General features: G+C 44.9%; 1 protein-coding gene across 2 annotated transcripts in view; it reads right to left on the bottom strand.

Annotated features, from left to right (window-relative positions):
- WDR20 (WD repeat domain 20) overlaps window positions 1-24,630 on the bottom strand; it is a 66,050-nt gene extending 41,420 nt beyond the window's left edge. For both annotated transcript variants that reach the window (XM_052659808.1, XM_052659806.1), the window contains exon 1: window positions 24,351-24,630. In XM_052659808.1, the coding sequence (XP_052515768.1) occupies window positions 24,351-24,599 (249 nt within the window). In that variant the 5' untranslated portion in view covers window positions 24,600-24,630. The remainder of the gene's footprint in view (window positions 1-24,350) is intronic.
- Window positions 24,631-27,361: the final 2,731 nt, after the last annotated feature.

Genomic DNA, 27,361 nt, shown 5'->3' with positions numbered 1-27,361 from the left:
ATTAAAGGCCAATTTTACATAAAAGAAAGCTTCTACAAGTCAATTTTTAACAAAAGAAAGACCAAAATCCTAGTAGAAAAATGAGCACAGGACATGGACAACTCACAGAAAATACAAACGACTTAAATATATGATGACACTTACATCACTTTTCACCTGTCAAACTGGCAACGATCAAGTAACAGCACACTATGCCAGAGGCAGAAATTGGTATAACCTGTGGAAGATAAGCTGTGTCCGTAAAAAGCACACACACCCATTCTTTGATCCAGCAATTCCACTCACAGGAATTTATTCCTCAAATACTAGCAACATGGCAAATGATATATACACAAGGTTATCGATATTTACTGCGGCATAGGTGCAACAGCTACAGGCTGGAGACAACTTCAGTGTTCATCAAAGAAGGAGCTACAATACAGCCATACAGTGGGATGCTGCGCAGCTGTTCACAAATACAGAGCTTTACATGCTGACAAGGAAAAATCTCCAAAATACACTGTATAAAGCAAACAAACCAGAAAGAAGGTACCAAACAGCACAGATGCTAAAAGTCACATCTTCCTTTTAAGGAGGCAGGAATATGCCTGTGATTTTACATGTAGAACCACAGGCTGTCTCTGGAAATATACACATGAACTTAACACTGGTTACTTTTGAGACTGGGGACAAGGTGGCTAGGGGACAGGGTATGAGAGACCTTTCACTGCGTGCCACGTGTGCTTTGAGTCATGTGCACGCATTACCTATATAAAAGATAAAATATGCCTATGAGATGTCATAATGTCTATGGTTTTTATTTTTACTTTATACTGGAGTATAATTGATTTACAATGTTAATTTCAGGGGTAGAGCAAAATGATTCAGTTTACACACACACACACACACACACACACACACACACACACACACACACACACACCCCCACCTATTCTTTCTCAGGCTCTTTTCCATCTGGACTACTATAAAATAGCAGAGCTTCCTGTGCTACACAGGTCCCTGCTGATTATTTCACACACAGTGGTGTTCCCTGGTGGCTCAGATGGTAAAGAATCCGTTTGCAATGCAGGAGACCCGGCTTTGATCCCTGGGTCAGGAAGACCCCCTGCAGAAGAGAATGGCAACCCACTCTAGTGTTCTTGCCTGGGAAATTCCACGGGCAGAGGGCCTGACAGGCTACAGTCCATGGGGCCACAGAGTCAGCCAGGCCAGAGTGACTAAGCACACGGTGTGTGTATGTTAATCCCACACTCCCGATTTATCACCCACCGCACCTCTACCCTTTGGCAACCACAACTGTGTTTTCTAAGTCTGTGAGTATGTTTCTGTTTTGTAAATAAATCAGCGATATCACATGATATCTTTTTCTTTTTGACTCACTTCACTCAGTATGACAATTTCTAGGTGCTTCCATGTTGCTGCAAATGGCATTTCTTCATTCTTCTTTTATGGCTGGGAACTGCTCCATTGTATATGCGCATGAATCTATACATCACATCGCTATCCACTCATCTGTCGATGAACATTTAGGTTGCTTCCATGTCCTGGCAACTGTAAATAGCACTGGGGTGATGTTCTAAACGTTCCTATTCCTAAATGAAGTACCTATGTTCTCAATGAAGATTTTCTGACTAAGTTACCTGAGAAAATAAACTCCTTTCACTATGCAGTTACTGCTGAGTTCCACATGCGCCAAGCACTGCTTTAGGCACCGAGTCTCAGCAAAGAGAGAATAAAGCCCTCCTCCCGTGGACTCAGGAGGGACACCGCCAGTAAGCAACTACTCAAAACAAGTATCACAGAGTGGAAAAGGCTATGAAGAAAGCCCAGTTGGGAAAGGGGAGAGGTGGGACTGAGGGGAAGGGTGATTACAGAGCCCTTCTGGGGAGAGGTAACAGAAAGCTTCTCTGACAGGAAGACACGTGGGCAGAGACGTGAAGAAGTGAGGGAGCCAGCCCGGTGGCTGCCTGAGGCAGGCAGAAGGAACTCAAAGGATTCCTCTCAGGAGGAACAGCACGCACAATGGCTCGGAGGGTGGAAAGGGTCCTATTCAAGGCGCAGAATGGAGGGGGGTGATAGAGAGAGTGGCGGAAAACCTCATGGGTATGGGGGGAGGGAGGAGGTGCCAGATCACAATGAAGAATGAAGGTCTTATTCTAAGTGATATGGAAAAGCATTAGACATTTTAAACAGAGGAGAAATGTGTTCTGACCGATACTGTTTAGAAGCCTGCTCTGCTGCCACTGGGAGAAGAGACTGTTAGGGGCAAGGGTAGACGCAGGGAGCCCACTGGAACGATCCAAATGAGAGACGTTGTTTCCTGAAATTAGGAAGGTAGTCGTGGAGATGGGGAGTGATCAGGTTCTGGATATTAATTTACGGCAGAGCCAACAGACTACTGAAGAGCTGAAGTAGACTAAGAGAAAGAAGTCACAGGTGACTCCAAAGTATTAGCCCAAGCAACTGTTCACCATGATCTTAATAGGATCGTTTTTTTAAAAAGTCTCACACTCACACAAAGCTCAACACTCTAAAATGGGTTATAAATACCATCAACAAGAAGCAATTTGTAGCCACATACCAAACAGAACACACACCTGGGTACATTCTCTAAATACTTAATGGGCATTTACACTGCGCCAGGCACAATATTAGGTACTAGGGACCTCAATTATGCTTAAAATGTGTAACTGAGCACCTAAAAAAGGACTGGGAGGAAAAACACCAAAATATTAACAGGTGGGGATAAGGGCTTTTTTTCTTCCTTGATATTTTCAAATTTTCTACCATAAACATATCTTACTTTTAACTTTAAAGGGAGAAAAAAACTTTCCTTTTTACTGCTGCCAATGAAGGAAAAACTCCTACAGGACAAACTCATTAGTAATTTGAATGATCAGCAGACTTTCCTTCTAAGAAAACCTTCTGGGGATTTCCCTGTGGTCCAGTGGTCCGCCTGCCAGTGCAGGGAACAGGGGCTCAACCCCTGGTCCGGGAAGGTCCCACACGCCACAGAGCAACCAAGGCCACGCGCCACAGCTACTGAGGCCACGCGCTTGGAGCCCACGCTCCACGAGAGACGCCCGGAGGGAGGACTCCACTCACCGCAGCCAGAGGAGAGCCTGCAGGCGACGAAGAACCAGCACAGCCAAAATAAGGAAAGAAAATAAATCTAAAACAAAACCCTTTACACTGAACAGGATTCTCAATTGTTTTCCTGCCTTTACCCATTGCCAGTGGTCAGGTAAGGTGCGTGTGGACGAAGGGGGAAGAGATAGTACTAAGTTAGAGTGAGATGCGTACAGCTTGCTGTTCTTTAAATACATCTCACAAAACATGATGAGAAAGAGCAGAGTATTTAACCAAGTGCCAACTACATCCAAGACAACATGCTTACCATAATCTACCCACTGTCAATACACATGACAGTCATTTACACATTTATCCAATCATTCAAGTATTTGTAGACTGCCTTTACCGCATCAAAGGCACTGAGACATGGGGGTTTAAGAATGAATTAGATGAAGTCAGCCCTGCTGAGTTCACAATCTAGTTTACGTGGCGGGAAGAAGAGGCACATTAAATTTCAAAATCAGTTTTTCTTTGAATGATCGTGACGTGCTAGAAAGATGAAAGGCCTGGTAGGGGATAAAAGGAGGCCTGGCCTCGTCAGCTGTGAGGGTAAGAGGCCTGGAAGAAAAGGACATGTGAGGTAAGGTTCGAGGAGGAGGAAGTAAACAGGTGAAGGGGCAGGGAGTGGAAGCATTCCGTGCAAAGGGAGCTGGCATACAGGAAGAATCTGTGGCAAGAAGGTAAAGCTGGTCCTAAGAATTAAAAGGCATGCCAGTGAGTCAGACAGATACAGCCAAGGGGACAGAGGGTGATGAGGTAAGCTAGAGCTGGCTCATGCAGGGTCCAGGGGGCCATGTTAATAATTTTGCTCTTCATGCTAAAAGCAACAAGAACCAGTGGACACATTTTAACACTGAAATATTTTAAGCCTGGGAGCAACAATCAGATTTACATTTTTAAAGATCACTCAGGCTACTGCACAGGGAATAAATGAGCGGAGCAAGAGCAAAGCAAAAGCCCAGCCAGGGGCCGCCCAGGGCCGGTGGTTAGGACACCTCGCATGCACTGCGGGGTGCAGGTCAGAACTACGACCCCGCGAGCCCTGGCGAGGCAGCCCCGCCACAGAAAAGACCAGTCAGAAGGCTGCACGTGCCTGGGTGAGATGAGTGAAGGCGGTGAAAACAAGAGCAGATGTACTCAAGACCTGTTTTGGAGATAAAACCAACAGAAATTCCTGACAAAGTAGGTGGAGAGAGGAAGAGAGAAAGAGAAGAAAGCGTCACAGATAACGATGAAACAAGAAAGATTTCAAAGGACCAAAATATCAAAAACAAATCTACATAAAAAAGATGAAAATAAGGGATAGGAAAACATTCCGTGCCAATATTAACAAAAATAACTGATTTTCCAACCCTCAAAACAGAATTTTGGAAACAGAATTTCCAATCCTGGAAACAGAATATCACAGTGAGATGTTTAATGCACATCTATCAAAAATTGATAAATAAAGCAGTCATAATAACTGTAAAGATAAGGGCAATGTGAACAGCATTAAAACCTTTATCAAACACACATACAGAGATATGTCACCCTGAGCCTAACAAATAGAGGATACACATTCTTTTAAAAATACATGAAACATTTTAACTAGGTTACGAGGAAAAAAGATCATTACCTTTCAAGTAACTGATATTAAAATATATATATATATTCTATGACGATATCATGAGAATAAGTTAATTAATAGCAAAACTAAACACCATGAATAGAAACTTTAAAATGCCTGTTTAGAAATTCAGGGTTAAAGAGGAAATAAAAATGGAAATAACAAAATACTTAAGATCTTAATGACAATGATGAAGAGGGCACGGCAACCACTCCAGGATCCTTGCCTGGAGAATCCCATGAACAGAGGAGCCTGGCGGGCTGCAGTCTGTGGGTGGCAGGGATGGCGATGGTGTCACCACATGCATAACGCACGGGCGACAAAGTAACGCTTAGGAGGGAATTCTACAGTTTGAGCACATCACTAAAAAGCAAGGCCAATAACCTATGTTTTCAAGCCAGAAATCTCGAGAAAGTACAAAGAAAACAAAGGAGATAAAGATAGATCTTATTAATAAAAAACAGAAAGCAAAAAAAAAAAAAAAAACCAGAAAGCAAAGAAATACCCGATTCTGTGAAACAAAACTTGACAAACTCTTACAAGTTTGTTCAAGAAAAAAGGTAAAATATGAATGGGGGGTGCAGTTCCAGCTGGTGACTGCGGCCAGGGACTGCCCACGAATGGCGGGAGCACAGGTAGCCCAGCAACTCCAGGGCAGCCCCCGCTCTGCAGAGGGGCCACAGTCCACCCACAGTCCACCACGACGGCTGACAGACGGCCTGGGAAGCTGACGGCAGCAGAGCAGGAAGAGCAACTGGCAGAAGCCACCACCACGGAGGCTCCAGAGGGGACAGGGACAGAGACCCGGCTTTGCTGCAGCGCAGGCCACACCAAGGAAAGCCCCCATTTGTTTAACTGCCTTAACAAACAGATTCTGCTCCCTGCGGAATACCCACTGGATTAACTTGTTGCAATACTTTTTCCTTTGGCGGGTGGTGAGAAAAGGCAGAAACAATTTTAGGAACAAAAGATACAGAGAAGTATCTGTAGTCCATATCATGGGAGTAAGAAAAGGAAAAGAACAGGACCGAGCCACAGGGCAGCCCAGTTAGAGACTAGGAAGAACAGAAGGAGCAGGCAAAGGTGAAGCAGCGTGGCCAGACAGACATGGTCCAGAGAAAGAGAGAGAGAGTCACGGTTAACAGTGGCACACAAGACAAGGAGGGCTGCAATGAGAGAAGACAATCAACTGTGCCCACTGCTGCTGAGAGGGCAACAAAGTTTCGGGCTGCATGGCGTGCACCGGTTTTGGCAGTGTGCCGCTGAGTAACCTGTATGCTGGAGAAAGCAAAGAAGTGGGAGCCAAGGTCACCCTGGGGCAGAAGGACAGCTGTTTCCATCTGGATTAGTGCTTCTGGAGCTAAAGCTGTTTCAGCTGATGACAAGACTCAGAGTGTCACTTTGGAAGGGAGTGCCAGAGGTGGACACGTAAGGCAAGACACCGAGGCACCACGGTGCCTGATAGGTGACAGGAAACCGCCCAGGATGGTGGCCAGAACTGGAGTGGAAATGGAGGCTGCGAGGCAGGCACCAAGGCGTTCAATGAGCAGACAGCAAGGCAGGCAGCTCGTGGCCACGAGGAAGACAGAGAAGGGTGGCCTGAGTCCAAGGGCAGAGACTCCAGAGGGACGCCAGGAGGGATGGCAACTGGACGGAGGCCTAATCCAGAGCCTGCTGTGCAGGGACTTGACGGAGCCTTTCCAGCTCAACCTGCGCCGCACCCTCCGAGATCTCCCGGATTGCAAACTGCAGCCACACCAAGGAAAGCCCCAAGAACAACCCCCATTATTTTTTAATAGCTGAGCTAATATTACCCTCAGTTTTGCTAGCTACCTGTACACCTACCTATTCCAAAATCCAGAAGGGGGGAAAAAAAATGTAAGGAGTTGTGTAATTCCTAGAATTAAATGGGGCATAAGGGACTGGAAGGGAGAGTGTGAGCACTTCTCCAAGACACCAGGACAAGGAAGTGGTTGCTTCCGAACAAAACAAGCTCCAGGCAATCAAGACACCAGACAACTGCCTCCTGGGTTAGCCTGGAAGAACCCTAGCAGCACAAGATCTGAAGCTGTGACTGATTTCTAAGAGCCTCTCAACCAATGCAAATGGGGTTGGCAGGCCTACCTCTGTGAGCTCTGGCAGCAAACACGGCCCAGGCCTGTCTTGTGACAGGGATTTTGAGAGATTACTGAATTTACTCCAGTAAGTCCTTAGCAGAGGGCAATTTCAACCAACTCATTCATTTAAAATTGAACACAATGTGCCTACCATGTATAGGCTTCCAGAAAAACATCTACTTAATTGACTATGCTAAAGCCTTTGTGTGGATCACAACAAACCATGGAAAATTCTTAAAGAGATGGGACTACCAGATCACCTTATCTGCCTCCTGAGAAAGCTATAGGCAGGACAAGAAGCAACAGTTAGAACCACACATGGAACAACTGACTGGTCCAAAATTGGGAAAGGAGTACGTCAAGGCTGTATATTGTCACCCTGCTTATTTAACTTATATGCAGAATACATCATGAGAAATGCCAAGCCGGATAAAGCACAAGCTGGAATCAAGATTTCCAGGAGAAATACCAATGACCTCAGATATGCAGATGACACCACCCTAATGGCAGAAAGTGAGAGGAACTAAACACGAGTGACTGGCTGAACAATAGTTACAGGCACTGCAACAGATCTAAGATGAAGAAGACGGTTTCTGCCCTCAAGATTCACCATTTGGTGGAAGAGACAAAGACTCATACAAAAATCTCCAACACTGTGAAAAGGGAGAGCAAGGGAAACAGAGGTTTCTAGAGCACGCAGAAATGCGGCGCAGCCCAGGCCGCGCTCAGCGTGCAGCTGCAGCGTGCTGTGCTCCTTGCTTTACCGACTCATCCCACTGCGGGCTCTTCTCCAGAGCGCAGAGCTGTGCCTACTACGTCTGGGTCGCCTGACTTCAGTGTGGCCTGCATCTCTTGGTTGCCCACCCTTTATCTATCTGCAGACCTATTCTCCTGTCTGGGATCTACTCATACTGCAGCTCCAGAGCAATCAGCGTGTCATATAATCCAATCCCCTTAAGAAAGTCATGAGTCAGTCAGGACTCCCACTTGAACACCGCTTATTTTCTTGGCCTCAAGAATGAGCTGGTGACCCAGTTTGGGGCAAGGAGTCAAAGGAGGTTTGCTGGGGGCTTCTATGAAACAATTATCCTTATTCTGAGAAAGTGCTTAAAATTGTTTATTCTCATTCTGGATACTGGCTCTCACTGTGGGCCACGCGGGACAGAAATCTGAAGCCTAGAACCCCTATCACTATTCTGCCACCAAAGGCAGGATGACACACAGTAGAAAGCAAAATACACAGACGCTCAGCAAAACGGAGCTGGTGCCCCAATCAATCCACACCTGAAATCCACCTTATCTCTGGAATTTTCAGTATCATAAGCCAATACATCCCCCTTTAAAGTTTAAACATGAGTTTGGCTTCCTGTTACTTGCAAAACAAAACATACCTAACATTATAATATATCCAAGGTATGCTAAACCCTAAAATCACTGGTGAATCATTATCTATAGATAATCAGTTTCTTGTACAACACACTCTGATGTTCATCTCTTGCTTCCAGCATAGTCTTATTAAACCTAAATTTTAAAATGTAAACTTTCCCTCTTATTTAAACTTTGGAGAATAGCAACTGGTTAACACCTAAATAATAAAACTGTGGCTTAAAATTATGAAAGGAAGTTTGCAGATTTATAAACTTAACTGCAAAAATACAAAAATTCTTTACTGCAAAAACAAATACAAACACATCCTTAAGCAAAGTTACAAGACAGATGACAAACTGAAAAGAAAAAAAAAACCTGTTAATTTATTATCATAGACAAAGGACTAACCTCCTTAATGTATAAGGAACTCCCCTTTTAGAAAAAACAAGATGTTCAAAAACCCAAAAGAGAAATGGGTAAGGGATATGAAACAGTTCACAGAACAGGAAATCTATTTCATCCTAAATATATAGAAAGATGTTCAACCTCACTTGCTACAAGGAGAGAGAAAACATACTAATTTCTCACCTATCATATCAAATGCAGAAGTCTGGGGACACACTGCTGGTGAGGCTGTGCTACAGTATAAATCAGTACAGGCCCTCCCTATGGAGGCTTGACGACACCTATGGAAAACATGCACATTCATTAAAAACATGTCCAGGTTTACCCTCTGACTCAGAAGCATCTCTTCTGGAAATACTACAAACACACCTGCCTCCCTGCAAATTAATGCACATGCAAAGTTGTTCACTGCAGCCTTATCTGTAACTTAAAACCATGAAGAGTCGAGAGTCATCTGGTTAAATAAATCAGGGTACACCCACAGTATGGAGTATAAAGCAATGACGAGAAAGAGTGAAGCTCTCGATTTACTAATACGGAAAGATCTCCAGTATGTATCGTTAAGCAAAAAACAAAAGATGCAAAATACCATACACAGTAGGTTCCCTCAATTCCTTCAGACCTCTGCTCGAATGTCATCTTATTCTTATTATAACAGAAGGATAGGTCAGAAACGAATAAAATGATTATAGGGAGAGGAAGGGAATGGAGTAAGGGGTCAGAAAGAATTGGAAGCTAGAGGTCTCTGAACATAATCATGTTTTATAGTTTTGATATTAGAGGCAGTAAATGCTTTACTAATAATAATTAAAATGTAAAAATAAATGTATTTCTGACAGCTTTATAAAGGAATAATTGACATACAAAGAACTGCACGTGTTAAACATTTACAGTTCGATGAGCTTGGGTAGCCTTCTCCAGGGGATCTTCCCAACCCAGGGATCGAACCCAGGCCTCCTGCATTGCAGGCAGACTCTTTACCAGCGGAGCCACCAGGGAAGCCCAAGAATGTTCTCCCGTGGATCCATCTTCCTGACCCAGGAACTGAACCAGCGTTTCCTGCATGGACGCATGCAGGAACCCATACCACCACACCACAATCAAGGTAACGGACACACCTAACACATCTCAACACTTCCTTGCGTCACGTCATTTTTGTTTTTTTCGGTAAGAACACTTAATATGAGATCTACCCTCTTAACAAATTCTGACGCACACAATACTGTACTGCTAACTACAGTCACTGCACTGTGCAGCAGGCCTCAGAATTTACTCACCTAGCCTAACTGAGGGAGAAGGCCATGGCACTCCACTCCAGTACTCTTGCCTGGAAAATCCCACAGACAGAGGAGCCTGGTGGGCTGCAGTCTATGGGGTCGCACAGGGTCGGACACGACTGAAGTGACTCAGCGGCGGCAGCAGCAGCAGCAGCAGCAGCAGCAGAACTGAAACTCTGCGACTAACTATGTGTGTGCTCAGTCGTGCCCAACTCTTTGCAACCCCATTTGAACTGCGCCCGCCAGGCTTCTCTGTCCATGGAATGTTCCAGGCAAGAATACTGGAATGGGTTGCCATTTCTTACTCCAGGGGATCTTCCTGACCCAGGGATCAAACCTGAGTCTCCTGCATCAGCAGGCAGATTCTTTACCACTCACCACCTGGGAAGCTCCAACTGAAACTTACACAAAATTAAAATTTAAAACAATCTCTGAGGTACTGAAAGTGGATTATAGTAATAGTTGCACAACATAGTAAATTAACTAAAAAAAAAAAAAAAAATCCCAGTGAATTGGACACTTACAACAGAGGGCGGGAAGATACAATAATTTGACCGGATTAAGTGTGAAGAGATAGTGGAAGACTTGGAGAAAGCTGTGCCAACCACCACCTCTCCACCTTTAGTGAGCACACATATCACCCGGTGGTTCAGTTGCTCAGTCGTGTCCGACTCTTGTGACCCCGTGGACTGTAGCCCGTCAGACGCTGGTGTCCATGGAATTTTCCAGGCAAGAATACTGGAGTGGGTTGCCATGTCCTTCTCCAGGGGATTTTCCTGACCCAGGGATCGAACTTGCACCTCTTGCACTGAAGGTGAATTCTCTACCAACTGAGTCAGGAGGAAAGCCCTTGAGTCACCTAGGGACTCTTGTGAAAGGCAGAGTTTGACTCGGTTAAGTCTGGAGTGGGACACAATTCTGAAGCCCAACAAGCTCCCAGGTGACAACACTGATGGTGCTGGTCTGCGAACCACACTTTGAAGGGTCCAGACAACTAGAGGAGCCTTCCAGTAAGCCGGGCTTAGTCGCTCAGTCTCTATGTGACCCCATGGACTGTAGCCCATCAGGGTCCTCTGTCCACCGGGATTCTCCAGGCAAGAATACTGGAGTGGGTTGCCATGCCCTCCTTCCAAAGGATCTTCCCAACCCACGGATTGAACTCAGGTCTCCCACATTGCAGGCAGATTCTTTACCATCTGAGCCACCAGGGAAGCCCAAGAAGTAGCTGAGAAATTGGGCTGAGATCTCGTCAAGAAAATCAGACACACCAAAGGAACATTTCATGCAAAGATGGGCTCAATAAAGGGCAGAAACGGTATGGACCTAACAGAAGCAGAAGATATTAAGAAGAGGTGGCAAGAATACACAGAAGAACTATACAAAAATGATCTTAATGACCCAGATAACCACGATGCTGTGATCACTCACCTAGAGCCAGATATCCTGGAGAGCGATGTTAAGTGGACCTTAGGAAGCATCACTGCGAACAAAGATAGTGGAGGTGATGGAATTCCAGCTGAGCTATTTCAAATCCTAAAAGAGGATGCTGTGAAAGTGTTGCACTTGGTATGTCAGGAAATTTGGAAAACTCAGCAGTAGCCATCGGACTGGAAAAGGTCAGTTTTCATTCCAATCCCAAAGAAGGCAATGCCAAAGAATGTTCAAACTACCATACAATTGCATTCATCTCACATGCTAGCAAAGTAATATTCAAAATTCTCCAAGCTAGGCTTCAACAGTACCTGTACCGAGAATGTCTAGATATTCAAGCTGGACTTAGAAAAGGCAGAAGAACCAGAGATCAAATTGCCAACATCCATTGACTCACAGAAGAAGCAAGAGTTACAGAAAAACACCTACTTTTGGTTCATTGACTACGCTACAGCCTTTGACAGTATGGATCACAACAAACTCTAGAAAACTCTTAAAAGAGATAGGAATATCAGACACCTTATCTCTGCCGCCTGAGAAACCTGTAGACAGGTCAAGAAGCAACAGTTAGAATAGGACACGGAACAAGACTGGTTCAAAACTGAGAAAGGAGTACGTCACCTTGCTTATTTAACTTCTATGCAGAGTACATCATGCGAAATGCTGGGCTGGATGAAGCACAAGCTGGAATCAAGATTGCCAGAAGAAATACCAATAACCTCAGATATGACAACACCACCCTTATTGCAGAGACTGAAAAGGAACTAAAGAGCCTCTTGATGAAGATGAAAGAGGAGAGTGAAAAGGCTGGCTTAAAGCTCAACATTCAAAAAACTAAAATCATGGTATCCGATCCCATCACTTCATGGCAAATAGATGGGAAAACAATGGAAACAGTGACAGACTTTATTTTCTTGGGCTCCAAAACTACTGCAGCCATGAAATTAAAAGATGCTTGCTCCTTGGAAGAAAAGCTATGACAAACCTAGACAGTGTATTAAAAGCAGAGACACTACTTTGTCGACAAAGGTCAGTATAGTCCAAGCCGTGGTTTACCAGTAGTCATGTACAGATGTGCAAGCTGGACCGTAGAGAACGCTGAGTGCTGAAGAACTGATGCTTTTTAACTGGGGTGTTGGAGAAGACTCTTGAGTCCCTTGGACTGCTAGGAGATCAAACCAGTCAATCCTAAAGGAAATCAAGCCTGAATATTCACCAGAAGGACTGATGCTGAAGCTGAAGCTCCAATTCTCTGGCCACCTGACATGAAGAGCTGAGTCACTGGAAAAGACCCTGATGCTGGGAAAGACTGAAGGCAGGAGGGGAAGGGGACAGCAGATGATAAAGTGGTTGGATGCCACCACTGACTCAATGGACTTGAGTCTGAGCAAACTCTGGGAGACACTGAAGGACAGGGAAGCCAGGCGTGCTGCCATCCATGGGGTCACAAAGAGTTGGACAGGACTGAGCGACTGAACAACAACAAGCTGCCCCAAACAAAGAACCTGCAGGGAGTGGGTGGGGCCCAGAAAGGGTTCTCCCTTCCTCTTTCAGGATGGCGGGAATAACAACACGACTGCTGCAGAACCGGATTCACTCAGGGCTAGGACAGAGTGTGTGGGCAAAGGGGGTCAGAACTATTAGTCACAGCATTTAAGAAAGGAGTGTGCTGGAGAGAGCAGCAGGGCGGCAGGAGTTAGAATCACTGAGAACTGAAGCAAAGTGGGGCGAGTCCAATGAGGGCTGCATGACACAATCTAATGGCTTGAGTCCTGGAAGAGGATAACACTCCAGGAACTGTAAGGACTAACTAAAACAGGACTAATCCATTCCTGCAGAGGCAGTATCAAAAGAATGAAAATACAGTAAAAAAAAAAAAAAAACAAAAAAAAACTTTCAAAAAGTCACACTGAAAGTTCTAGAAGCTAGGATATATCCAACATTTAAACTGTCACTCACTAAGGAAGATAATCCTGTCCTCCCAAGACCTGCACAAGCTTCAACCCTCAGGAGCTGCTCAGCACTTTCAGGAGGAGCCATCAAATGCCACATCCTTAGGCACTGGGCTCCCAGGTCCCTTGTTCAGAATCCTCTCCGTCTTCTGCCCGCCCACCCATCAGAATTCAGTTCAAATGTAACCTGTTAAGACCTAAGTTCCCACTGCACTTGAGACAAGGAAATATCACACTGTAATCATCTGCTCCAGGATCCAACAGAAACACAGTCCACCTCGTGGGCAGTGCTGCACCTCTCCCTCCATCTAGGGCAGCGAGGGCCGAGAACCATGACAACGAGGAAACGCAGCACACAGACCCGCCGACGCAGACTCCTGGACTCAGCAGCTGAGCAAACACCACCCGTCAGAGACGCCACACAGACCGCTTCATGGAGCGAGGTGTCACCCGAGAGAAGACACCAGCTACCTCCTCACATTTAATCACACACAATACTCTAAAGAAGGCAAGCCAAGATTATCTGATCAGGATGCTTAAAACTTTCTGTACCATGGACTCCTCATAATAACGTTTTTAATACAGAAGAGTATAAAGGAGGGACTTCCCTGGTGGTCCAGGGGTTAAGAATCTGCCTGTGACACAGGCGACATGGATTCGACCCTTGATCTGGGAACTAAGATCCCAGACGCCCCATGGCAATTAAGCCCGTGAGCCACAACTCCCAAGCCCACGAGCTCTAAACCCCACGCTCCACAAGAGAAGCCACTGCAACGAGGAGCCCACACGCCACCACCAGGGCGAAGTCCACGCGCGGCAGCAAAGAGCCTGCGCGGCGCAACGAAGACTCAAAAGCAGGCAGATCGGTTATATTAACACGGTAACACTATAGTAAACAAACTTAGAATTTTTAAGGTTTATTTCACACTGAATAACGGGTTCTAGTAGCAGGTCCACTAACTGCTGTGATTGCCAAGAAGTGATGAGTATAAATGAGACTTGCTATGTCTGCAACAACCATAATGCGATATGCACACACCTGTGATTTCACTGGCAATAAAGTCACAGGTCTGTCACTGTGTGATTTGTTGCCCATGTCCATAACTGAAGAACACAGTAAAACTCAGTTACAAGTTCAGTTAGAAATAAAGATGTAAAACATTTCTTCCCATCTAGGTTGACACACCTGCTAAATTCTAAGCAGATTAAGAAGCCCCAGGGAGTTCCCCGGCAGCCCAGTCGTTAGGACTCTGTGTCCTCAGTGCCAAGGGCCTGGGGTTCAATCCCTGGCCAGGGAACTAAGACCCTGCAAGCCTCACACTGTAGCTGTAAAAAAGAAAAGCGCCAATAAGTGAACACTGTCTAAAACAGCAGACACCATACATCTCACCACTATCTGTTCATCAATCTTATCACCTGGTTATGGCCATGTTGGGCCAGGGACCATGTCTTATTTGTCTTTGGGCTTACAGGTCCGATACACGTTAGATGAATGAACAAGCCATTTATCATCCTACTGGACTGTGAGCTCCCTGACCACAGAGGCTCAGTCTCAACAACAATGGAGAGCAGGCACTGGAATCTTGAAAGAGTGTGAATATCTTGTCTCCTTGGTTGGATGATAATCCTCCTGCGTTCAGGGATCAACTCACACGTCTTTGAGTTCCCAGAGTCAAGTATACTGCTTCTCACATAAAACCACTCAAAAAAAAATTTTTTTTGACAGCACCATGCAGCATGTGGAATCTTTGTTTCCCAACCAGCGATCAAACCCACATCCTCTGCAGTGCAAACTCGGAGTCTTAACCACTGGACCCACCAAGAAAGCCCCCAAAACCACTCAAACATTTATTAAATGAAACATTAAGACAAGACAGAGCCTCTGAAACAAAAATTAAAGTAGAGAATGAGCACCTGGACCAGTTTTGTTGCAGCAGGAACACACATACACACACACACACACACACACCCCACCCTACCCCACCCCACCCCCTGCAACGGTGAGCCTGGCTATGAACCAACTGATGGAAAAACAGCTTAATGTCACAGGGGTAAACTACAATGTGGCTACTTGAAAATATGTGAAAAATATTCCCACTCTTAATTTAAAAATATAAAAACCTTAAAAATTCCTTCCTCATGAACGGTTCTTGCTTCTTTCTCATAAAAACCTACAGTTTCAAGTACATTCTCCTACTGCTACAAAACAAGATTAAATGTGGCACAAGACTTCTCTGGTGGCCCAGTGGATAAGAACCCGCCCGCCAACGCCGAGGACACTGGTTGGCTCCCTGATCCCGGAAGATTCCACACGCCGCGGAGCAACTACACCCGTGCACCACAGCTGAGCCTGAGCTCTGCAAGAAGAGAAGCCGCTGCAACCAGAAGCCTGAGCACTGCACGGAAGAACAGCCCCTGCTCACGGCAGGAAGAGAGAGCAGTAGAGGCCCAGCACAGGCAAAGAAGTAAGATGAGAAGCAAAGAGACTAACTACATTGCAAAGCAACTATACTACATAAAAGACAAAGCAGAACAATATGGTTTTTTTAATGTAGAACAGGCTGATTTGACTTGTTTTTAGCATTAATACAATCTACCCTACTGTTTAAAATTCCATACCACAAAATAGAACCGACATTAGTCAGTTTACAAACTACCAATTGTCAGAGAAGCAGTGAAGTTGGTAAAAATGCTGAAAGGTAAGACTGGGGGGCAGGATAAACTGGGAGATTGAGATTGACATATACACACTACCAAATATAACACAGCTAATTAGAAACCTCTTATATAGCACAGGGAACTCTACTCAATACTCTGTGATGGCCTATCTGGGAAAAGAATCTAAAAAACAGTGGATACATGCGTAACACATCCATTTTGCTGAATACCTGAAACAAAGTACTGTAAGTCAACTATGGTGATGGTGAAGTCGCTCAGTCGTGTCCGACTCTTTGCGACCCCATAGACTGTAGCCTACCAGGCTCCTCAGTCCATGGGATTTTCCAGGCAAGAACACTGGAGTGGATTGCCATTTCCTTCTCCAGGGGATCTTCCTGACCCAGGGATCAAACCTGGGTCTTCGGCATTGTAGGCAGACACTTTACCGTCTGAGCATAATAAGTGAGTGGAAAGGGATAGAAAAACTAAGAGTAACTGCCAGCTAAGGGTCAATCAGAAATGAAGACAAAGCATTTCTGAAATTAGAAACATAAGGCTAAAAACTTTTTTTATTTTTTGGAATTTACAAAAATGTGATCTGTACACAACATTTCAGGACAAATCATCTATTTGAAATCCAACTCAGAATTCTTCCACTAGGCTAAGAAACACTCCTCCACTTCACCCTCGCCCCAAATTCCACCGGATTCGTGTACTGCTCATGCCGTGTGCCGAGCAATCATCAAGACAAAAATACCAGCTCCGTACAGATAGCAAGTTTCTTAATTTACCTTCACGTCACCCGCAAGAGATAGTAGTAACTTGTATATAAAATTCAGCAAAAAACGCTTGATGAATGAGGGTTATTTTTTTCAAAACAAGACATATCTTGAACTCTATTATGAAAAACAGATGTCAAATGTTCAGAGGATAACCTGTCATTGATACTCTCAATTTTAAATGCACTGAAAATTAAAATTGAGAATGTCTACCAAATAAAGTTATTTCTATTTTTGATGTCTACTCCTAAATAACAAATAGGACCACATTTCATATTTCTGCACAAACTAACCTAGCTGAGATATAAATTAAAATGGTCTCTCAGACAATACCAGACTATGAAAATCTTTACATTTACTTTGGTTCTTTAGACCTATAGCCAAGCCAGTCAGCGAGAAAATCCACTACGTTCTGATTCTTGCTCAAGTTTTTACCAGAGTACAACAAACACTTAAAGTTACTAGATGATTAACTCAGTGAGAATACACATAGGTGATATAAGTTTCTTGAGGGCATAGACTTTGTCTACACCCAGCACTGACTCGATGGGACATGTGTTTGAACAAACTCTTGGAGAGACTGGAGGACAGGGGAGCCTGGCGTGCTGCAGTCCATGGGGTCTCAAAGAGCTGACGTGACCTAGCGACCGAACGACAACAGAAACAGACCTAGCACCACGGATCTGGGAGGTGCGCCCACAAATACCTGCTGAAAGGATGACACTCACCCTAGCTCCCGGCTCTCACTGACACGCTCTGGGAGCGTCGCCCCACGGCTCACATCCACCCATGAGCCTCTCCAAGTACCAGCACCATCCTCCTCTTCAAGGCCAAGGGAACCAAGGTATCACGTGCCAGTTTCTCAAGCCTGCTTTAGGCAATAAACTAACACGCTTCCCCCTTAGTATAGATGATTCTACAGTCAAATAAATTAATCTTTATATGAATACTTCGGAAGTCATTAAGTGGCCCTTAATGGGGGAAAAAAAAGATTTCCATCCAATTCCATACGTACCCTACTAAACGAAGTATAACATTTCTCAAAGTGAATTTGATATAAAAAAATTCTGAACTTCTAAGCCTCTTCTAAATAATAAATGGGGAGCAGAATGGTGTGAAAATACAAATGGGGAGAAGGGTGTGAACATGACCTTCTTTAGAGCAATCTAGCATCTAAAACCCAGGAATCGAACCTGTCTCCCCCACATTGCAGGCAGCCACTTTACCGTCTGAGCCATCAGGGAAGCCACAGTATCTAACACTAGTCTGTGGATAAAAAGCTGTGACAGGCATGTAGTCCACCCTCCCACCAGCAGCCCCGGTCACCAGCAGGCGGTCCTGCAGTCTTTGACAAAGAGACTTTGCTATTTCCTATACGGAACACTCACTGTCTCTCAAGTCAACCCATAACTCTCCTGGATAACTCCATCTCAAAAAACACTTTGGCTATTATTATTAACTGACCTTCTGACCCCAGCTTCATCTCAGCATGGTGAGTACCCAAGCTTTTCCCAGCAATAAAGACCTAGGATCACTGTATGTTCAACCTGCTTTCACTACACACCCCACTCTTCCCAATTCTCATTCAAAAAGTAGGCAATGAATCCAAGTCAGGAAGACATTTCCCTAATGCAAAGACAAATTTTCATTCAAAACTCATTGAGCACAGAATCACACAATCTTGAGAACTGAAAAGGCCTTGTATGTGTGTTAGTCGCTTAGTCCGACTCTTTGTGACCCCATGGACTGCAGCCCGCCAGGCTCCTCTGTCCATAGAATCCTCCAGGCAAGAATACTGGAGTGGGTTGCCATTTCCTTCTCCAGGGGATCTTCCCGAACCAAGGATCAAACCCTGGCCTCCTGAACTGCAGGCAGATTCTTTACTGAAAAGGCCTTGGACACCATCTAATTCTACTTTTCATCTCTTGTAGGAATTGTTTCAATCTCTGGACAGTACATCTATGGCCCAGAATCTTAAGATGGCGGGCAAAATGTAAAGGCTCTTTGCTTTGAATATTAAGTAGTTCTGTGTGTAGCTTTAAAAACTTATTTGATTCCATTTAAAAAGGAGGAGGACTTCCTTGGTAGCCCAGTGGTTAAGAATCTGCCTGCCAATGCAGGGCAGAGATGTGGGTTCATCGCTGGTCTGGGAAGATTCCCCCCACGCTGTAAGCCTCCAAGCCGCAAGTACTAAAGCCTGCGCTCTGCAAAAAGAGAAGGAGAAGAAGCCAGAGCACCACAGCTAGAAAGCAGCCTTGCTTAAAGCAATTAGAAAAAGTCCGTGCACAGCAACAGAGGCCCAGAGCAACCATAAACAAACCAATATTTTACGGGGGGGGTGGGGGTTGGGAAGGCATAAATTAGGATAAACAAGGTCCTCCACAGAGAACTAGATTCAATAGCCTATAACAAGCCATAATGGAAAAGGATATGAAAAAGTATACAGACATAAATGTGTAACTGAATCACTTTGCTGTATACCAGAAACTAATGCTGCTAAGTCGCTTCAGTCGTGTCCGACCCTGTGCGACCCCACAGACGGCAGCCCACCAGGCTCCCCCGTCCCTGGGATTCCCCAGGCAAGAACACTGGAGTGGGTTGCCATTTCCTTCTCCAATGCATGAAAGGGAAAAGTGAAAGTGAAGTCGCTCAGTCGTGTCCGACTCTTAGTGACCCCATGGACTGCAGCCCACCAGGCTCCTCTGTCCGTGGGATTTTCCAGGCAAGAGTACTGGAGTGGGGTGCCGTTGCCTTCTCCAGCCAGAAACTAATACAACACCGCAAATCAATTATGCTTCAATAAAATATTTTTTAAAAATTTGAAAAGTTGTTTGACAGCACATAGGTCTGGTAGGTAACATGGTTTGACAGAAGCAAATCAAAAGTAACCTACACCATTTGGCCGCTTTCCACCACTTTACTCTTGCTACATAATTTCCCAGTTATAGAGAGATAAATTTGTTACCAACTAACAATAATTTACATTTACATCTTTTGAGGGGACTTCCTTAGTGGCCCAGTGGCTAAGACTGGTGGCTCTCAATGTAGGGGGCCGAGATGTGATCCCTCGTCAGGGAACTAGATCCCACGTGCTGCAACTGAGAGCTCACAGGTTGTGACACACCACGGTGAAGATGGAAGACCCAGTCTGTTGCAACTAAAACCAGTGCAGCCAAATAAACAATAAATAAAAAGAAATATGAAAAAGTACTTTCAGCTTTTAATAAAATGTCTTTTGGGAATCCCTGGGCAGTCCAGTGGTTAGGACTCGGCTCTTTCACTGCCGGAAACCGGAGTTCAATCCCTGATCAGGGAACTAAGAATCTGTAAGCTGTGTAGTCCAGCAAAAAAAAAAAAAAAAAAAAAATTTGTTTTTTTTAATTAAAAAATAAAATAAAATAAAAATGTCTTTTAAAAGATATGAGCTACTACAGATACCTGGTAATTTGGGGCCTAAAACTGAATACATCTTCCAGCACCTAAAGATCTTTCTTTAAACTAATGTATGCGGCTGCATCAGGTCTTAGCTGCCACACGCAGGATCCTCTGTTGCTATGCACGGGCTTCTCTCTAGTTGTGGCACGAAGGCTAAGTTGCTCCAGTTCATGTGGGATCTTAGTTCCTGGACCAGGGATTGAACCCAGGGCCCCTGCACTGCCAGGCACATTCTTAACCACTTGACTACTAGGGAAGTCACTAAAGATCTTTTTAAAGTAGGACACAGATGGACATGGACACTTTTCCCAGTCATTCACTCAACAAATTTAACTGTAGGGGTCTACTTCATGTAGGAAGACAGAGAAAACAGAAAGACATACTATTCTAAGAGAGCTCTGTTTCTAGAAGAGATAGAGAATTACAAATTGAGAAAAGTTCTAGAAAGACAAAGTATAGGATGCTATAAAAACATATGATGGGGAAAACTGATCTTGACTGGGAATTCAAAGAAGGATATGCTGAGAAGTGATGCTTAAGCAGGGATCTGAGTGGTGGCATTCTCATTTATGCTAAAACAGATCTCCATAAAATCAAAGAGTTGGTACAACAAGCCCAGTACCTTGGCATCTGTATCCTAAAACCTCTTTTTAAAAAAAAGAAACCAAAGAATGCCATAAAGAAAGCTAGTAGCTGAAAATTCTTGGGGAGAAGGGTAGGGTCTCACTTGTCTTTGGGTATCCCACATTACCGTGCCAAGTAGAATTATCATCATAGTAGTCACTTAAATCTTTGCTGAAACAATGAGTTTACCCTCAGTATTAAATCAGTGTCCATATTATTTTTAGTTCAGCAAAATAAATTTATAAAACTAGATGTTTTCACACAAGAAACCCTACTCGGAACTTTGGTTCCAAAAAGAAATGATGCTTCATCTACCTAACAGGATTGCAAGATTCAATACGCTTACACACGGCAAAATGCTGGGGTAAATTCTGAAAAGCTTGAAGTATACGGTTATCTGTGCAACCAAAAAGCTAGACTGGTCTCTTCTCACTGAGACAGCTGTTTAGATTCAGCTGTGCTTCTTTGTCATGAATTCTTTACCTCGAGAAAAAAACTGATTCACAGGTTGCAAATCCTCTCTAGCCTTGGCTTTCTCCAAAGGGGTGAGACTCCACAAACTGAAGGTCCCTTTCAGCTCCAGCAACTGACCTGTGTTTTCAAGGGGCCAAGATCACACTCCTCAGCTCAGGTCTTTGACGACCTCCTCATCTACTCTTTCTCCAGGACTCCAGCCCTGCTTTCAGGAAAGACAGTAGAGAGTTCACAATTTAAGGTTTTTAAAAGACCCAGTTTTGCAGCAGTGTGCATGGACCCAGGAATATTACACTTGTTGACGTAAGTCAGAAAGAGACAAATGTTGTATGACATCACATATTATATGTGGAATCTAAAAAATAATACAAACAAACATCTATGTAAAACAAACAGACTCACAGTTAAAACAAACTAGCAGTTACCAAAGGGAAGAGGGAAGGTGGAAGGGGCGAGTTACGGGTACAGGATGAGAGATATAAACGATGCATAAAATAAACAGGGAACAAGAATATACTGTATGGCACAGGGAATTACAGCCATTATCTTATACTTTTAATGGAGCATCATCTGTAAAAATACTGAATCACTATGCCTTACACCTGAAACTAATATTATACTATAAACCAACTATACTTTAATAACATAAAAGATCCAGTCAGATTTAAGTTGAATGTATTCATCCAATTTAAATCTTCTAAATTATGTAAATGATCTGATTAATTGTTGTAAAACTTTATATGCCCCAAAGGAAAAATTTTTAGAGTCAAAACAACGAAATGTCAAAAACAGATTTATAACTCCTAACCCCAAAAAGTAAAATTTGAAGGTTTTAAATTAAGGTTTAATCCACCTTTAATTAAGGTTTTTAATTAAGGAAAAGTATCTGCTATATTTTAAAATCAGAAACAGAGTCATAAAAACAATCACTTATACTCAGAAATAAAAATAAATGCAAACTCATTCATGGACATGCTTTTTAAAAAAAATTACAGTGGCTAGAAAAGAGCTTAAATGTCCAACATATAATGCAAATGTATCTACAAGACATTACCACATGAAAATGAAATTTTACAGAAAAGTTAATGTGCTCAAGTAAATTACACAGCTGAAGGCAAATTTATATGTTTAAGATTTGTCTTGTTTAAAATAATTGTTTGTGTAGTTTTGAAAAGATCTCCTAATTCATCCTTCATTGAGTAGGAGTAAAAGTAGGCACCATTATGATACTTCCAGGCAAGAGACCTATTTTTATGATGCAAACCAGAGCTACCAGGTACAGATACAGTTTGCCACTAGAATGCTTCAGAAATAGTATACTTTAAAAGAAAAAAAATTTTTAAAAGGTAATGTCTACACTAGTAACTTAATATATTTAGCTTTTAGGCACTTAAAAATTTTTTTGTAAATCAATTTAATAACTTAAAATTCTAAACTTATTTTCAGAGAAAAAGCTGATCCTTTCAGTCACTGCATCAATGTTAAGATAAACGCTCCTGCTTGACAGATGCTCTTAACACTTATTTGAACTGTATTTTACATCTACTGAATGTTTCGGGCCTTTAAAGTTCATTATAGTCATAAAACTAAAAATCACAACAGCTGTACTGCAATACTGTCTTTTAAAGAGCTGCAGATAGAAGTTAAGTAACTCGTCAAAGGTCACCCAACAAGTCAGTGACAAAGTTGAGGGCAGGACTAAAAACTTCAACTCCTAGACTACTAACTACTTCAGACTTCTCCAATTCTACAAGAGAACAAAGTCAAGCGATTTACCTCCAGTAATTTATAACAGGATACCTCAAACACAGTAGCACACTTAGCGCAAACACTAACAGACAGGCTCACCTGGAACAAATGAGACAACCTGCTCCACCGAGATACCACTGCCACATTCCTAGATCTTGTAACCAAGCAAAAACCCACTGCTTCTGGATACAGTATATCCGGGGAAACGTTCACCCTTCAATACATACAATTTATTTTCACACTAACTGACCACTTATAAATTAATCTGTTAACACCTTTTCCCACGCCCAGGTGCTGGCGGGGACGGCAGGGGCATTAATTTCCTCATTTTTCCAAGAGTCAACTCCCAGACAGCGTATCTCAAAAGCAAGCAGTTCTCAATGAGAACACAGTTATGTAGCCAATGAAAGAAAAGTTCTAATAAGTTGCTTCTTTCAAAGAGATACTTTAAGAGGATGATTACATGCTTGCGAGAATTACTGTTAAAATCGCCCGCCCAGAATAATGGTTCTTGTGAAGCAGCTTTTAAGGCATACCCTCCCTTGCTGGGCACATACAGTCTGACTTGTTGGACGAGGATGGATCTGGGCACGCTCATACAGCATCCCTAGGAACCAGCTCAGTTCACTGAAAACATCTCCTCCACTCCCAAGTGTGGTCCTCAGCCCTTTCCATACTGTAAGGGACAAGATGAGCCCTACCTTAACAATCTCTCAGGAGGAAGGTTCCCTCCGCGGAGACAAGTGACAGCCGGCCCCCCTCGGATGAGTTTTCTTTTTTTTGGAAACGGCCAAGTGTTAACAGCAGGAGAGGCTCCTAGTGAGTGGCGGTGCGGCAGCAGGTGAGGCGGCCCTTGGTGCCGAGCCGGTCCATTTCTGACCGAGTCCTCCGCCTCCCGGCCGGGTTCCGCCTTACAGATCTGCGCCCAGCCGCCCCTGGTCTCTCACTCAGAGCCGGACTCGCAACCCTCCCCGGGAGGCGAGGCGGCCCGAGCCGCGACCAGACGGCCACCCCACCTCTTCCGGGGACTCGCAGGCCCGGCTCCCCGGCCGTGTCAAAACCTGACAGACCCTGCCGGCGGGGCGGCAGCCGGCCCCACACGTTCCCGGGGGCCTCCCGGGCCGAGCCCCGCACCCCGCGGCCCCTCGCCACCGCCCCCGCCGCCGCCGCCCTCCTCCTCCCGAATCCCCCCTTCCTCAGGAGCACTCCGGTGGAGTTACCGGCCCACTCCAAAGTGAGAGCGGCGGCCACCCCGGCGGCCACCGCGGCCGCCCGCTGTCACCGCCCTGCCGCCGGCCTCTGCCCACGCCGGGGCCAAGTCCCGCCGACGCCCCGGTCGGTACCTTGCGGACCCCCTTGTAGATATAGAAGTAGAGCTCCCGGCCCACATTGAAGCAGAGGCGGTCGCCGTTGCCAGACTGGTCGTTGAGGTTTACGAAGGAGACGCGGACAGGGTTAGAGCCCTGCGAGTTGAAGGGCACCCGGTTGGGCCGGCTGTACTCCGAGTGCGGCAGCAGCTTGTACAGACCTTCCCGGGTGGTGAATTGGGTCTTAATCTCGTTCATCTCCTTCCCTCCTCCCTCCGTCGCCATCTTGGAAAGCAGCGCTCATCCTGCCCTAAGTGCCCGGATCACGCCCACTGCGCAGGCGCCGTCCCGGGGCTCTCGCTCTTTCCTCCCTCCCCCCCCACGCCCCCGCCCCTTCCTTCTGGCCCCTCCCACCCGCGAGCCGGCCCCGCGGAGGCCGGCGAGGAGAAGGGGCGGGCTTGTTTACGGCCCGACTGCGCAGGCGTGCTCACCTGGCGCGCTCCACGCGACGGGGCGTCCGCAGGCTCCTCCCCCCGCCTCCGCGCGACCGCAGAGCCGCGCAGGTGTTGTGGTGCGGGGTGTGCGGGGGTCGACGAGCGGGTGGAGGGGCGGACGGGCTGACTGGACTGAGCCGGCTAGCGGAAGCCGCGCCCGGGCTGCGGTCGGCGGCGCTGAGGGAAACTCGGGACGGCCTCCTCAGTTGCCTCGGGCCCTGCGCTGAGAGGTCCCGAGACCTTTAGGGGCTGAGGAGGGAGCCTCTTCGGCAGCCGGCAAGTCGGGGTCGGCGCGTGGGGCGCCGCGAACACGCGCGGAAGCCTCAGTGTTCTGACCCAGGGGAGGGCGCGGGGGAGCCCCGAGGCTGGCAGGGGGCGGGCCCCCCTGTCCTGAGCCTCCGCTAGGCTGCCCCGCGCGACCGTCTGGATGCGCGAGTCGGGAAGCCCCTCTGCGCTTCCCAGAGTCCGTTTCCGACAAGGTACTGAAAGACCTCAGCTTGCCGCTTCATCTTTTTTTTTTTTTCCTTTTTTTAAACGGATTGGCGGGGAGAGGACGTACAGATACGTAGCATCTGGGTTTGCTAGTCAAATATCTGCATACGTATCTGTGGTGAGCATTGGCTAATTTCAGGAAAGCAGGTTGTGTCGGCGCTTGTTTCTTAAGTGTATCTCCAACAGGTGTTTAGAGAAAAGGGGAGGGGTCGGGTCGGGTCGGGGAAATGACTTGTGGAACCAGATACTGAATCGAAGCAAGATTCCCTTCTCTTGCGCCACAGTTTATTAAGAGCGCTCCGGAAAATTAGAGACTGTTGATTTTTTTATCAGGCTCAAGTGGAATCTGCAGAATGGTTTACTCCAGGATATGCTGTAGCAGGTCTCAATTGTAAAGCAGGCACGCGGATTAAACCGTCACCCTTTTATCCTTGGGTTTCTTAGCATATTGCACTAGAGTAAGAGAGTTTCTCAAGTGATAAACATTCTAATAGACTTTGCGGAGTTGGAGTGCGAGGCCAACATTTGTTACACCAACAATGTTCTGTTCCCTCAGTACAAATCATAGATGGGGGGGTCACAAAAGAAGTAGAGGGAGGTAAGTTGTAAAGAGGAGTTTAAATCATAAACATTTTATGTATCACAAAGCAAGCAGATGCCAGTGCAGACGGTGTCACTGATGTAATAATGCGTTTGACGCTGACATCCCGTATCCCGTGTGCATGTTGGCAGAAAAGCTCTAGAATAAAATCCTACTTAAAGAATAGATTCCTAAAACACCTAAAATTTTGTGTTACAATTGTTTTGATGTTATGTTTTCTGCTAAAAGTCGAATAGGCATCAGAAGTCTTGATAAATGCCACAATGTATTCTGGGTCCCATGTATTTATCCCAATTTCCTGTAACCATGTTATTTTACGTTGAAAATGTGTATAATTTCCTTGAAGGATAGTGACATCCTGAATCGTCTAAAAATGATTCAACTGTGTTCCTTAGTTACCAAGGGGCGAAAGCATAATAATACTTCTTGGAGGAAAAAAAAACCTAAGCTATCAGAAATTAACCCTCAAATTAACCACAAGTTTCAATTACCAATAATACCTATAATCTTAGGCTTCTATTAAGGTTTTATTCTATATAAATTTAACATTTGATTGTGATCACAGTAATAATAGGTTGTTCACTTTGTCCCATCCAAATCCTTTGAAAATTTTAATAGTTTTCTTTTCATTTACCCTGCTACACACTGAATTCAATAAATAACACCAAATTTATATAACTGGGCCTGACTGATTTTTGGTTTCAAACCAGGCATTTTTACATGGATTTGTGTCTCAGATTCGTTAGCCTCTAAATCTTACCCACATCTTCTTGAATATAGCTTTCCTTAGCAATATACCTTTCCTTCATTTCACTTTTTTTCTCTCAACTTTCCTCGAAGAGACAACTACTAAGTTAATTTTCTTAAAACAGTGCTTTAGATATTACATTATTTTGCCCCCAAACTCTCAATGACTTTGATTATCCATACTATTCTGTTCTGCATGACTCCTCCATTCCAATCAAACTCTTCTGCCATCACTCTTAGCTCTTTGCCCTACCATGGGAAGATCTAGGTAGAGCTGACCAAGAAGAGGAAAAAGCCCCCACAGGGTACCCAAGGCAGGAGTGTGCATAGCATGTGCAAGGAGTAGCAAGACAGTGTGGCCAGAGCAGGGTGAGTGAGGAAGCCATTGCAGGCTTTAAGAATCCATTTGAGAAACATCCTTCATGGTTCAGTGGTTAGGACTCGGTACTCCCAATGGAGGGGACCTAGGTTCAATCCCTGGTTGAAGAACTAAGATCCCATGTGCCATGGGCAAAAAAAAATTTTTTTAATTAATAAAAATCAAAAGAATCCATTTGCTTGCTGGTTTGAGAGTAGTCTCAGGGAGACATGAGTGGACAGGGAGGCCACTTCAGAGGCTAGCAGTAGTAATCCAGGCCATGGAGGCTTGAATGAGGAGTGGTGGCAGTTGAGGTTAAGAAAGACTAGAGAATCCTAGTTACATTCTGAAGGTA

Source organism: Budorcas taxicolor, chromosome 21 (assembly GCF_023091745.1).
Source record: "Budorcas taxicolor isolate Tak-1 chromosome 21, Takin1.1, whole genome shotgun sequence".
NCBI classification, from domain to species: domain Eukaryota; kingdom Metazoa; phylum Chordata; class Mammalia; order Artiodactyla; family Bovidae; genus Budorcas; species Budorcas taxicolor.
The sequence above is the reverse complement of the archived record's forward strand: the minus strand, read 5'-3'. Positions and strand labels throughout refer to the sequence as shown.